The sequence below is a fragment of the Anoplophora glabripennis genome, unplaced genomic scaffold, assembly GCF_000390285.2.
Source record: "Anoplophora glabripennis isolate ALB-LARVAE unplaced genomic scaffold, Agla_2.0 scaffold42, whole genome shotgun sequence".
In the NCBI taxonomy this organism is placed as follows: domain Eukaryota; kingdom Metazoa; phylum Arthropoda; class Insecta; order Coleoptera; family Cerambycidae; genus Anoplophora; species Anoplophora glabripennis.
This window is the reverse complement of record NW_019416219.1, coordinates 261,735-276,925: the sequence shown is the minus strand read 5'-3', so window position 1 is coordinate 276,925 and position 15,191 is coordinate 261,735. Positions and strand designations below refer to the sequence as shown.

Below are 15,191 nucleotides of genomic sequence, written 5' to 3'. Positions count from 1 at the left end.
GAAACTGATATTAAGAATTCAGAAAATAACTTCTTAGAGGTTTTTCATCACATTTGGTTCATATTTCCTACTTTTGTGGTACAACAATTTGTTCCAACTGTTGCTTATTTGACGATTTTTTTGACGTTTTTTAAAAATATTATAAGATTTTTTAATGAATCGAAATTATCCCATAACATTGCAGACTTTTCTTAATATTAGTTGAAATTGAATATGTTCTTTAGACCAGGCCGGATCTGTCGAAATATCCCTCTTCTTGGATTTAAGAGGGGGCAAGCCGGAATACCTTCACTACAACTCACATAATAAAAGTGTAGATCCCTAGATCTTTAAAAAAATATACCTATTTCTATTGTTTAAAAATAAAAAAAAAAGAGTGTTAACTTTAAAAATTTACTGTGGCCGTCCTAACCAACCGATTTCAATTTTTTAAAAACCATTTGAAAGGTTGAGAGGTCTTTTCCATGTGAAAATGCTTTATTTGAGGCTGTGCAACATTTTGAAAATTCGAAAAATTTTTTCAAAATTTTTTTCAAAAAAAATTTGGTGTGGTTTTATTATACTCTAAAGTTTTTTTACCAAAATTAAAACGCCCTCGGAGCAATTAAGATATTTTTAAAAAATTATACAAAATACTTGATTATTTTGCCATTTTTCATCAATTACTTGCTATTTTGCAACATCGGTAATAAATTTAAACATTTTTAACTTACAGTATATTGTGCAAAATTCAATTCTAAAACTTTTTTCCTCTTCAATATTCTTCCAAAATGTATATGTTCCAAGATATAATTAAAAAACTCAGATAAAATAGGTATTTATTTAAATTTTTTAAACATTTTTGCAATTTTGAAAATGTTCCGGACCTCGCCCAGATCTAGCAATCTACACTTATCTTATGTGAGTTGTACTGAAGGTAATCCAGAAAAAAATTGCTTGCCCTCTCTCACATCCACCTCAAAACAGATCCGCCCTGGTCTACTTGTATTAGTAACAAAAAATAGAAGGTATTAATAACAAAGCCCAAGAAGAAATAATAAGTACTCATAACCAGGAAAATATAAATTAATACATGGTATGTCATCATTCTAGTCTTAACAAGAGAAAATTACACAAAGTATTGTTGGAACCATATTACAAAATGGCAGAGTAAACGTGATTATTTTGCTTGTTTTGAATCAAAATGAGGTGTTAAGACTTGATTTAATAAATAACTGAAAAATAATTCTAGGTGCGCCTCTGACTAAAACAAAATAATGACTTCCTATTGCAAATATATATTTTCTGATATTTGCAGATTTTACTCCAATACCTACTACTATGCCAGTCTTTACAAAACGTTTACCTACATTTATCGCAATAATTTAAAGTATTACACACACTATAATGTATATGATTTAATGAAGAAATGCATATGATCTAGGAAAATTAAGTAAACTGAAATAGTATGAATTTTTGAGGATTCCTAATTAATAAGATAATATTTTCGGAAAATCCAACACAGATTCTAAAATGAACCCCAGGGGTAATCACCTTTTATGTATATTTGTGTTTATTTTAATCACTGGTTCAACAAGTTTCAACAACGTAAAAAAACTCCTGTCATGTTAATGAAATTCCAAAAATAGTACAGTATATTTTAGTGGGCCACTTAACAATTACAGTAAATAAAAGAAACTTCACTCGAAGCTACAAAACTTGACGACCTTATCACTTCTGACCTTGACAAAGTACCATTGTAATTTAATAAAAGTTCTCAAAGAAACTGCGAATGCTTCGCGTTGTACACAACCGAATTTCAACGCTACGTTTTAGTGTTTTTTTTTGCGAGACAAATTCTTCTAGTGTACGGACAACTCTAGGTCCTTCTCCACTGTGAATGGTTTGGGAACTTGACCATCAACGCAAAAGCAAGGCAAGTGTTAATATTTTGCCTCAGCCTGGCTTGTGCATCTATCCACTGCGGTCAGTGTAAGACTAGCTACTACGGTGTAGCATTCGCAAGGTGTATGTGTGACAATTGAATCCGTAAATGTAAACAAACATGATCGGTTTCGAATTAATTGTGCTAGTGACGGTGTGCTCTCTCCTCCGGGTCAACAGCGAAGAAACGAAAATTGGGACAGGTAGGTGTAGATGACGTTGATGACGATTAAGATTCAGGTACATACTTGAATTTTTAATAACCTTATAATATAAACATTAGGTAAGTGTAAATTAAATTCATAGGTAACTGTTTATACAACGGGGGATTTTTATGTGAATATTAATATTGTATTTTAAAAGCACTACGAAATTTTCAAGGGAAGTTATCAGCTTTCACAATTAATATATTCGAAAATATGACAATTCCGTTTTTTTTTTAGTCACAGAACATTAAACACAACGTGTACTTCTGGTGTTAATTATAATCTAATTATAACTATAAATATCAACAAAATTTTACCTTGACAATATCATTTGAATTTCAGTCACATAATTGACATAAAAAAAGTGGAATTACCTGTATCTACATTTCGCAAAGTGTGTTTTCTAATTACATTGATTTATTAAACGCATTGAAAGATTATATTGCATATTCGTAAATTCGTAAACTCGATTTTAGATTTGTCCAATTGATGCTGAAGCACCGTGTATAAAGTGAGAATAGATGCTCATAATTTATACAAATAATGAGTTAAGAAAACAAAATTGAATTTCTAAGGCATTAATAATAAAGGGTATTTATTGCAGAATGATTACGATTTTTTGACATGCGTTAGGTACTGAAAATAATAATAAGCCATTGAAAATAATTTTAGATAGTGATATTAATATTATTCCAAGTAATTTCATGAAATGTCACATTGTGTATATAGCCCAGTCATTATAGACATGAAAGAGCCTGTTTCGGGAAAAAGTACTATTAGAAATTTCTCTGCGGAATATTGTTCGGAAACCTGTTATAAATAAAATATCAAAAAATCAACTCGAGGCTAGTAGGGAAATTTTGTTTTAACAGTGGTCAAAGTTATGGAAAAGTGGTTTTTTGACTCACGTAAAAAAAACTATTATTCATAGGGAAAAAAGTTTGTACAAAGAAGGTAGGTATTAGATAAATTTGTAAAATAAGACAAGTCCGATTAAATTCCGATGATTTGTTTATGCACAAGAGCTCAAAATTGGTCGAAAATTGCCGTTTTTTCAATTGCTAATAATTAATGCAATTTTCATCGCAAACACTTGTAATTCAGGATTTTTGAGGCCTCTTACACCCTTAATAAGTGGTAAAAATTTCATCTCGAAAGCTTCATTGGTTTGGTGTTTGCGGAATTTGTTATCTAAGAAGATGCTATTTTCAATTCATTTTTCCCAAGCTCACAGGCGTTGTAGGGTTTCGATCATTAGTTGTTTTTGTACCTAAATAGTTGTATTGACAGATACATTTACTGAGAATTTAGTTTTTCAAATTTAATTTGTTTAAAAATGACTGAAAAGATGTTAATATTTATAAAATTGTTAAGACATGTAATTATTATAAAATAAAATAGTAACCTCTATACTTTAGTTTTCTTCGAATTTAATAAAAAAAAATCGTAGTTGTAAGTTGATTAGAAGCTGAGATATATATATTTTTTTATTTAATCGCAGTGACCTTAATTATTAATATTAAGAGCCGAAATTTGGAGAGAGTATACATTAAGAGCTATATTTTCAGGTCCTACATTAACATTAAGGTAAATTCAACTATTTAAATGCGAAAAAGAAGATAGCGGCGATGCGTTCTATTACTTGGTCCAGCGAACGAGTGGGGAGGGCGAGGCGGAGCATGCGTGCTTAATAATTTAATAAATATTAGCATTTTTTCAGTCATTTTTAAACAAATTAAATTTGAAAAATTAAATTATCAGTAAATGCATTTGTCAATACAACTATTTAGGTACAAAAACAACTAATGATCGAAACCCTACAACGCCTGTGAGCTTGGGAAAAATGAATTGAAAATAGCATCTTCTTAGATAATAAATTCCGCCAATGCCAAGCTAATGAAGCTTTTGGGCTGAAACTTTTACTACTTATTAAGGGTGCAAAAAGCCTCAAAAATCCTGAATTACAAGTGTCTGCGATGAAAATTGGATAAATTATTAGCAATTGAAAAAAGCGGACAATTTCGACCATTTTTGAGCTCTTGCGCATAAACAATTTATCGGAATTTAATCGGACTTGTCTTATTTTATAGATTTATTTAATACCTACCTTTTTTGTATAAACCTTTTTTCTCTATGAATAACACTTTTTTTACGAGAGTCAAAAAACCACTTTTACATAATTTTGACCGTTGTTTTAACAAAGTTTCCCAACTAGTCTCGAGTTGATTTTTTGATATTTTGTTTATAACACGTTTCTGAACAATATTCCGTAGATAAACTTCTAATAGTATTTTTTTCCCGAAAAAAAGCTATAACGATTGGCCTAATATTTGATAATAAAATTGTAAACGACCTTAGTTCAATTTCAGGTAAATACCTACCTAATTCGGAAGTAGCACTATTTAAGCCAGGAAAAGAGCTGGGAAACGACCATTTCGCGACTTTTTATTTCGGCAAACTGAATTTATCACTATAGATGCTAAATATTATGTACAATAACATACCTATTAGTTTCCACAGTCATAAAAATTGGGGGAAGATTGTTTACAGGCTCGTTAATTGTATAACAGTCTGTAACTCCGTTGTTTTTCAACGAATCTTGACGATTTTTTTTTAACTTAAAGCTCTTTTCATAAGCTTTCCGAATCTGTAATAATATATAACTATATCACCCGCGTGCGTCGTATATTTCATTTTGCAACTAAGACTAAAAAATAAAAAAACTTTCAAGGTTGCAAATTTGAAATTAAAAAAAATGATAGATTTCAATGTATTATGAAATCTACCATGAAAAAAAATCAGTGCGATTGTGGAAGATGCTCGGAATCGTCCAGACTAATAATTAGTTAATTTGTTTATAAGACCATAACTTGTAAACTATTCAATTTACCGATTCCAGATTTCGTGTGAGTTATTAGACAGTGATAAGGAATGAGAGAATGCGATGCCAAAACGTTCTGGTAATAATAACGCAGTTTGTAAAAAATGTTTAATTCAAAAGTCATAAATAAACTTCTTCTGTTGATCTAATCAATATTTTTTGACGCTCGGGCTAGTTTTGTAGGTCTTTTGAAGACGAAAAAAAAGTACCTAACTGTTTTCTTGTGGAAATGAATGGAAAAAAGTTATAAGCGAAAAACGTGAATTTACATAAAAATTATACAATTAACCAGCCTGTAAACAATCTTCCCCCCATTTTTATGATTGTGGAAACTAATGTTATTGTACATAATATTTAGCATCAATATTTCCTGGCCTATATTAGTATAAAATGAATTTAAATTTGTGATCACATCAGCTTACACGATTTACACGATCTGAGAAAATTCGCAGTTTTTCTAAAAAATCTACATATTTTCAATATATGATGTAGGTAATACACAATTTTTAATTTTTGGTTATACTTTCATTAAATGTAAAGCTTTTTATATGTGTATATCCAGAACTGTATACAATCGTAAGGATTTCCATAAACTTTTTCAAAAAATCTTTTCATACTATGCAATTTAATTCTTATATCCTTAAATATTTGACCATGCAATTTGAGAGAATATATCACAAGTACACTATTACTAAAATAATCAGTACCAGTCCTAACATTTTCAACATTAATAGCTACTAATTCTTTAGAAAATGAATATCTTGTTCAAACTTATTTTGCTGCTGTGTACAGTCGCGAACAAAAATAAAGATTGCCGTTTTCACATTTTGGTCCCCTTTGGATTTTCTCTTTTCTACCTTATCGTACTCAAATATTTGTCTTGTTGAGAGCTGGATAAAGATTTCTTGGAAAATTAATCTTTATGTAAATAACTGTATTATCATTTAATGCTGTTAGTAAATATTTATTGACAGGACACCCAGATGAAACGAGTAGAATAATGTTCCCTAACGACTTCTTGCTCGAGAATTACCAGCGTCATCACCATCACATTGAAGACCCCAGGAGAAGCAGAACTCCATATAGTGGCATTCTTCCTCGCAGGGAAGAGGAATTGCGACCTGGTGACGATGAAGAAGACTACAATGACGAATTGACGAATTATTATAAAAATTCTTCAAGCAACAAGGTAAGTGGGCTATAAACGTTTGAAAATTCCCGGTAAAAAGTTTGATAAGCTCTTCGTGAATAACATATTTTGAGTCTAAAAACATAGGCATCATTAGGCTTAGTGCGGCGCGGAGTTTAACAGGACCGTAGTCAGCTGTGAAGGCCACTGACCCTCGCGCCGGCTGTTAGACTCTGCACGTGCACTAAGCCTAGTCATCATCGATTTGATTCGGGATTTGCTCAATCGTGTGCTTTCTTTGTTCTGGATCTACTCCAAAAATTCAGTTCAGCTTTTCCCACAACGGCATATTCCGAAATAACCCATTTTTTGAGGATGATAGGGTCTGATCAAAAGAACTGGTCACTTTTTTGTGCTTGTGTAATTAACAATACGAGTACTATGAAAAATATAATCCTGTATTAAAAGTTTGGGTTTATTTGACTAAATTATGCAAGGAGAAATAAAATTACCGTCGTATGGTACCGTATTTATTTATAAGTTATAGTAATAAATTTACTGTTTTTTTCAAGGGAAAAACCGACTGTAAAGCAAAACTATACTTTTTATACATGAGAATGTTTATGTACATTAAAAATATGTGCAATTTATTGACCACAAGTTCTGGATATATTACTTAATTGCGAATGCTCAAATATTTCTCATTACAAAATAAACAAATTCTTGCAGGTAAATTATACCTAGATATATTAAGTCAGTGACATTTCAAAAATGTGTTGCTATGGGTATTCCCAACTTAAATAACTATTTTTAATTTCAAATTTACTGGCAGATATTTGTGTAAAATAAAGATTCAACCACTAAATTGATTTTATGATGTAACTATACCCAACATAGAAACAAATCCGTAAGTTGCTTGCAAAACTATTGCAGGAAAATAAATTTCCTGTAGGATTTCCCCCAAATAATATTTTTCAATACATTTTCTAGGAAATATATGTCTGCAATATCCATATTTGTAATATATTTCAGTATATGAAAAAAAATATATTTGTTTGCCAATAAAAAATTAAGTTAAATTTTTATATTCTTTCCTTTAAATTTTCCTCTTAGAAAAAATATTCTCTTTGTGAATCATTTTTGATCAATTATATTTTTGCAGATTCCTCTGGATTTTATTATGGACATTAACAAATATAATGTAAGTGACCTGCTCCTAAATTTTGTGGAAGGAGATACAGACTACGAAGACATATTTGTGCAGAGTAAGTTTTATTTAATTTATTAACAAATTATTACATTATTTCGAATATAAAAAAATAATATACAAATGTACATGTCATAAAAATATATCAACATAAATACCTATTATGTACATAATATGGCCCCCTCAATATTCATCACTTGGCACATGAAAAAGATCGGCTTTTCAAAGAATCGTCAGAACTGTATTACATTTAATAAATTTACTTAAAGCATAACTAATTATTAAATTAACAAAGTTCAGATCTAAAAGTATCTCTATTGTCCTAATTAGTAAAAATTTACTGCATAATGCATATGCTTCACAAAATTTGTGTGTGATTTTGTGTCACATATGTCAGAAAATGTAAATTTTTTCTAGTGTGGCAATTTAACAATAATTTGCTTAAATTATGAGATTCAGATTTTCAAAATCACAAAATCGACCAATTTAAAAATAATAAATAAGTATGGTGCAGAGTTATAATTTAAAAGTTTATTTAATTAACTGAAAAATTCAATGTATGGTAAAAATGTACTTTTTAATTTTTAAATCGTGTCTAAAAACGACTATTTTTTTGTACCCTTAAACATGTGTGCAATAATCTGTATATTGATACGTGTTTTTGAGTAAAAACACCCTTTTTCAATCCAACTAAGTATAAAGATGAAATTTTATTTCTATACCTAAAAATATGTTTAGAGTTGCTGATTCACATTAAATAAAAAATTTTTTTTTCTTCCGACAGTATTTCATGAACATACAGAGTGATCACATAAAAATTGACCCCTTTTTTTTCTGTTATTGAGAGACGAAAAATGTTAAAAATATAAGTTGTAAGGATTCTTAAAAATATGTTGATACACAAACGCCTATATCTACGAAATGCTACATTCAATTGTCTTTATGGCATACGTCAAAATTTTTTTAAAAATCCGTACAACAATTTATTTTTATACTTTGTTTCTCAAACAACCACAGAGAAAAACAAATAGCAATTTTGAAGTGATCATAGATTATTCCTATTCTTTTTATATTGAAAGTGATAAAGCATACACATAAATGTTGAAAATCCCAGTCAAAAATAACAATATTGTTTTTTTTTTTAGTTTACTTCGGCAACCAGTCTATAGTTTTCATTTTGTAAATATAATTTATCACATTAGATGTGGCACATGGAAATCACATTTATTTTAAAATCAGTTAGATAGTGTAATTTGATAATCAAGACTTTCCGCTTTTTCTTAGACCTGTTTCACACTAGACGGATTCGTCCGCGCGATTTTCCGTCCGGTGTGAAAGAGGCCTTAGAATCATTTAACAAATTACTTCCGTTTCACTTTCATTTAGACACAAAATTAGTTTTCTTAAATGTAGTAGTTATACTCTTAATTTTATAAAGCTATGATACATATTTGCACTAACCAGGTACAAAAAAATACACAAAACATATACAATGTCTAGAAACACAAACAAATTGCACTAATTCTAACAGTCGACATAAATAGTATGAGGGAAGTTACCGACTTTTAGGGCCAATATGCTTAACTGACATCATAAGTGGAATGGAAACTGGTATAATATAAAGTTCTAGTAGTGCAAATACAGAGATAAAAATATTTCATTAGTGGAAAGATATTTGTCTTAAATTAACAATAAAATTTCTCTTTCAAGTAAATCTTGAAGCATTGTATACAAAAAAGAAATTTTAACAATGGAAAAACACCATATTAAATTTCTGTATAATTTAATTATTTCCTAGTCAAGTGTTTAAATATCAAATTTTGTTTTACCACATTTTGCACTTAATTTTTTTTCAAAAAATTTGCATAAAATCTAATGTATACAGTAGGGTGGCCCAAACAAAAACGAATATATATTTTTTTCATGTCTTGTGAAAATATGTTAGTTTATCATGTTTTAAGAGCCCCCTAAAAAAATCAGCTCAAAAATAATGTTTTAGAGGTCGCTCACTATTTTTAAACATTTCCAAAATCGTCAAAAATTGATTTTTTTTTATTTATTTTCTCGTTATTTTATCATTTTCTAGGTTGAAAGAAATCTCGATTCTGAAAATTTCAAATCGATATTTTAATTTCTAAGGGTCACTCATAATTATTTTAACTTTAGAAGTAGTGTACCTAAAATGTTTTCGAGCCACCTCTAAAAATAAATATCAACGAACTGATAATTTTTTTTATTGAATTTGATTATTAAAAGAATAGAAATAAATCACGACACTTGAAAAATTTCTCGAGGCAAAATTTACTGCCGCACTGTGAGCATCAAATATTTATAATTTTTTAATTTTTTAGAATTTAAGTGTCATGATTTATTTCTATTCTTTTGTTCATCAAAATCAATAAAATAAATTATTAGTTCGCTGATATTTGTTTTTAGAGGTCCCTCGAAAACATAAGTACACTACTTTGAGAGTTAAAATAATGAGTGACCTTCAAAAATTAAAATATCGATTTGAAATTTTCAGAATCGCGATTTTTTTATAAAATTATATTTTAGACGATTTTGGAAATTTTTAAAAATCTTGAGGGACCTCTAAAAAAGTTTTTTTGAGCTGATTTTTGAGGGGGCTCTTAAAACATGATAAAACTAACATATTTTCACAAGACACGAAAAAAAAATATTCCTTTTTTTTTGGGCTATCCTAATATACAGTGTTTCAATATATAGGCACACGTCATTAACACAGTGGGTAAAAAACAAGTGAAGTGCAAATAGTCTTTATTAAATAGAGCATAAAATGTGTAATTTTGAAAGTATGGCTTCTCCAAAATTACAAGAAATCTCAATTTTTGGAAAATTATAGTAACAATTCTGTTTAAGTTAACAAACAATGTTCGTTTAATTACACAGGCATAAAAAAAGTTCATGTATTTTTTAACAGCGTATTATACCCCCCTGTATTTTATCCCGCTGAAGACGATGGAGCCATCAGAAATGCTCTAGCATGTCAGAATTTTTTCTTAACCTCAAAAAATTGCTGAAAATCAGTGGAAATCTCGATTTTTGTTTTTAAAATAGTTAAGATTTTGAAATTAAAAATAAAAACCATTTTTCCTGCATTTTTTTTAATGCCTATTTAATTTCAAAATCATAAGTATTTTAACAAAAAATCGAGATTTTGAGCTATTTTTTGAAATTGGAGAAAAATCCTGGCTTGATGGAACATTACTAATAGCTTCTGCACAATATTCCCTCTAGTTTTTTTGCTTACTGCACGGTACGAAACTATATGGGAGCAAAAATGTTAAAAAATTTTTTTTACCCCCTAAATCTTACTTTTTCTTTTAGTGAAATTTAGATTTTTGCCATTTTTAGATGCAATTCTTTTATAAAGTAAAATTAAGAAAAATGGTGAAGTCCATTGTGCGCAGAATACAAGAACGGCTGCGCAACTTTCGAAAAATTAGTACGCGTCCGCGCATACGCGCACTTAGAGGGAATTTAGCTTCAGCGGGTCAAAATATAGGGGGTATCATGTTCTGTTAAAAAGTATATGAATTTTTTTGTGTACCTGTGAATGATTCAACATTAATTTGGGAAAAATTAAATGAATAAAAAGTAAATAACTGAAAATGAAACTGAAAATGAAAACATACCAGCAACTGTTACATTTTTATATTTGAATATAAATTTCAAGAGATTTAAAAAAATGTTATTTCGATTTCGGTTAAAAAAACTTATTAATACGATTGTTCAAAAACTGGTAAATAAAATTGCAGTAGGCTTTGTGCAGTCTATTTAAGAAACGATTTTCTGAAAACACATTTAATTTCATTTACTTACGATGTTTATGGCCCGTTAAAATTGCAAAAATGTCCTGTAAAATACATTTCACCAAAATTAAAAGACAAATTGATTTTTTTTTGGAATTTAATTTGTTACTTATGTCTTTATGTCCTTGTGTGGTCATTCGGTCAGTTAACAATACAATAAATTATTTTGTTCACGTTTATTACAAATCACTTGCAACACTTTCAGGTTACAACCGTCACATAAAAAAATTATTATTCTCCATCTTAAATGACCGGCATTTAAAATTTTTCACAGGATGTACTGCTCCAATATTTTGCAGTGGAAACAACGTTATAACAACTGATAATATTTCACGTTTATCGTATTTACACAAACACGATCGTCTTTACGTTTAATATAAAATATCTAATTAAAGCACTTGATTTCACATTTCAATGTTCAAGCTTAAACTTAACCTTAGAATAAAGGAACGATTTAATTATCCGGCTCCTCAGCCTCGAACTCCTTCATGAGATTCCTCCTACATTTAACGTTACCTTCGTATATAATCAAATATATAACGCAGTCATGACAGTTTACCGAAGAGTAGGCAACACTTAACTTACAAGGCCTCTTCCATTTCGTTTCCGTCTGCAGTTTTTTAAGGCTGGGCTTGTGGAATTCTAACGAACCCTCCGCGATCATGTATTTTATTTTTGGGGTAACGTCACTTTCGCCTTCTACGGTTTCAACGTCATTTTCAACGCAGTCGCTTTCGGCCGATTTAAATCTTTTCGCCGGAGACACGGGTAAATCCGTGGTGTTATGGAAGCCGTCGCCTTGGCCTTGCTCTCTGCTCCTGCTACATTTTTCTCTTAAGCTGCTAGAGCTGGTGGAGGGATCAGACGACTTTTTAGGCGTTTTTGTCTGGGTTTTCTGGTAAGAAATTCTCGGGGGGCTCATTAATCCCAATGGGATTTTTTTCGACTGTCTAAAAGTAAAAAATATAAATATTTGAACTACCACCCAAGCAGGTTTACTTACTTCGGAATTTTAACAACATGAGTGTCTCTAAATCCTATTTTCTTGGCTGGCGCAGCATCCGAAAGGTAATGTCTAACAGATGAAAGCGTTTTCTTAAGAAATACACTGACATTCTGTTCGCCTTTGACTGTTTGACCGAACCAGTCTAAAATCACGTCTTCGGATAAATAATATTTCACCGTGTTTCTATAATTCTCCATCATGTCCACGTAAAACTCTCCAAAAGTTTTGGCTTCCTGTACCTGAGCATCTGTGAATTCCATTTTCTGTAACCGATAAATAACGTAATAATTTTTCTATTTTTTTTCTTATTTTTGTCTATTTTGACGATACAGATAAAAATAATGAGGGCAGTGTTATAGTCTTTCCGATATCAATTGAAGAACCAAGAAGTTGATAGTATGTACCAGGTTCGGTCGCTGACGCAGCAACTCGGCGTTGAAATATTTGAAAAACTTGTCCCCATATTTATTTAGCCATACCCATATACAGGTCTGGTCGAACTACACGTGGAGGTGGTACAAATGTATACGCGCAGTTGAAGAATGCGAGCGCGGACAAACGAAATACAAACACAGCTGCATTGGGCCACTGGGCAATAAATCTCAGGCGTTGACAAGTGGTTGACAAATTGCCCAGCAGTGCAGTGCAGCAATGCGAAATTTGGTGTAATTCAGGTAATTTTAATTTATTATAATCATTGATATTACAATTGCGAAAGGGAGAAATAATATTATTACATGGCATTTTTGAGACCTTTTGAAACGGAACAAAATGAAATTTACCATCAATATAATAAATTTGTTTGATATAAATAATTAAAATATGTTGTTGGCCAAATGAACATATAGGTAATAGAAATTTTATGCACATTATTTGCAAATTATTATAAATATTTACCTTTTGTCAGAAAACTTTTTTAGGGACGCCTATGAAACTCATTAAATTTTATTGCCAGGCGTTTTTTTACATGTTCAACTGACTTCGGAAAGACTATACCACTACTAAAAAATGTACATGTTTTGCGGAAATCTCATAATTTCTGGGAGAATTGCCTGGCAACCACTAGGACTACCAGATATTGCTTTAAAATTATTGCGAATAATTTTTTTATATGGAAATTCAAATTTTTAATTTTATTTTTAAATTTAACTTAAATTTCTGACCATTCTGAGAAGACATGGAATTTTTTAACAGGGTTGCAGACAGTTTCAGCAATTTCCTGTAATAGCTGCGGGACTACAGGCAATTGCTGTGATTTTGAACAATTTTCTTTAAAAATGTAGACGCATTGTGGAGAATTATAGTAATAAGGTGGTACCCTTCATAGATTTTTAGTTTGGCTACACATTTGCTTCAATTACTAATGATACATTTTCATTTCAGATAGATTTGGTGAAGACTACGAAGCCAGAAGTAAGTATCCTTAAATTACCGATTTCTAGGAAGTTATTACGTTTATCTTTTTAGGTGCCGCAGTTACCCCTAAAGCGGCCGGATGCACACCCGAACTAAAGACAGTGTCGCTTGCTACAACTGACGATCCGAGCATTTTATACATCCCACAATGCACTAAAGTTGAAAGGTGTGGGGGATGTTGCTCTCATGATTTACTGTCTTGCCAACCTCAAGAAATCGAAACCTTAACTTTTAAGGTTAGGTTAAAATTCAAAAATTATAGGTTATGACAGCATCGAAAATATCATTATAACTGTTCGTAATTGTAGGTCACGAAAACCCAATACAAACCAGACACCAGGAAATTGAAATATGTGGGGAAAGAAATTGTTACTGTGGAAAAACATAATAAGTGTAAATGTGATTGTAAAATCAAGGAAGAGGTACTTATAGCGGTATATAAATTTTTTTTCATGCCTTAAACTAACAATTAGTTAGTGTCGACGCTCATTTTCGATTAATAATTACTAAAAACATATCCATTTTCTTCTGTATCCATAGCTGACGTACTTGTCACAAATATCGACCCCTAACTTTGAGAAATTGTTATTTATATGAATTTCATCAAGCAACAAATCGACTATTTTTGTCTGTATTGCCCCTTGGCCGGCGGCGACCTAACTTGCCTTAAAACTGTGGGCAATGTCAAATACCTTGTCGATATTTGGGACATAATAATAATTGCGATGCTTACTTTAACAATAGCAAAATACTAAGAGAAAAGTAGAAGTGGAAAATTATTATTCTCTGCTCCAATAAATATTACGTTTAACTGTTTTTTATTTTTAGAACTGCAATAAATATCAAGAATACAGACCGTCCCTATGCCGATGCATCTGCACCAATAGCGACGAGGAAACAAAATGTTATAAAAGCTCAAAAAAGCTGTGGAATTCCGAATTATGTGCCTGCCAATGCAGAGAGGTCCTACAGTGCTCGACGGGGTACTATTTTGATCAGATCGAATGCAAATGCATGCCTAATCCTAAGAGACGTTTCGCTAATTACAATAGACGAGGTTATGTACCTGAATCGGAACCGGTCCCACCTTTACCAGTAGATGACTGACTGTTACGATGTAAAATTTGTGTGGGTTATGTTGCTTGCCATTGTGATATTTAATACTTACTTTATCGAAATAAATGTATATACGTAAAAAGTCTACGTTTACTGTGTTCAATGCCTTGTTACGGTTTCCAAGTTACAAAGTACTTTTGAGAATAAACAATCGTACGCTCCACTTGTAGATAAAAAATTAAATTAGCACCTGTAATTTATATTACGTAGTTAAAAGAGTAAATCTAAATCTTTACATTAAATAAAACCAACCTTGAGCTGCTTGGCTGTGCTTGTTTAACTTGACAGACTGTCTTTCTCACCAGATAACATTTTCTTATAGCCGCCTGCGTTATTAAAAGGCCTTTCAGTTGTTATTCCATTATTCGATATTTTATGCCTATTTTTTTGTGTAACACACAAAACAAAGTTAAAAACAATTATTAAACTTTCAAAATGGCGCTGTGAGCGTCTCTTTTAATTTACACTTTGCCT

The 15,191-nt window shown here is 30.8% G+C and overlaps 2 protein-coding genes across 4 annotated transcripts; one reads left to right on the top strand and one right to left on the bottom strand.

Moving 5' to 3' along the window:
* Positions 1-1,816: 1,816 nt before the first annotated feature.
* LOC108905450 lies at positions 1,817-14,799 on the top strand. Of its 2 annotated transcripts, none has more exons than XM_018708318.1 (7): positions 1,817-2,126; positions 5,985-6,199; positions 7,302-7,404; positions 13,569-13,598; positions 13,653-13,837; positions 13,910-14,035; positions 14,430-14,799. In XM_018708318.1, the coding sequence occupies exons 1-7, from the start codon at positions 2,045-2,047 to the stop codon at positions 14,706-14,708; spliced, it is 1,020 nt and encodes a 339-aa protein (XP_018563834.1). In that variant the 5' UTR covers positions 1,817-2,044; the 3' UTR covers positions 14,709-14,799. The 2 variants fall into 2 exon arrangements, with proteins under 2 accessions (XP_018563834.1, XP_018563835.1); XM_018708319.1 differs by having other exon boundaries at positions 1,820-2,126; positions 13,910-14,023.
* On the bottom strand, positions 11,341-15,143 carry LOC108905452. Of its 2 annotated transcripts, none has more exons than XM_018708321.1 (3): positions 14,970-15,143; positions 12,183-12,448; positions 11,341-12,129 (listed from the first exon to the last, which is right to left on the bottom strand). In XM_018708321.1, exons 2-3 carry the CDS (start codon positions 12,443-12,445, stop codon positions 11,634-11,636), a joined length of 759 nt encoding a protein of 252 aa, XP_018563837.1. In that variant the 5' UTR covers positions 12,446-12,448; positions 14,970-15,143; the 3' UTR covers positions 11,341-11,633. The 2 variants fall into 2 exon arrangements, with proteins under 2 accessions (XP_018563837.1, XP_018563836.1); XM_018708320.1 differs by lacking the exon at positions 14,970-15,143 and adding an exon at positions 14,770-14,859.
* Between the last annotated feature and the right edge of the window lie 48 nt (positions 15,144-15,191).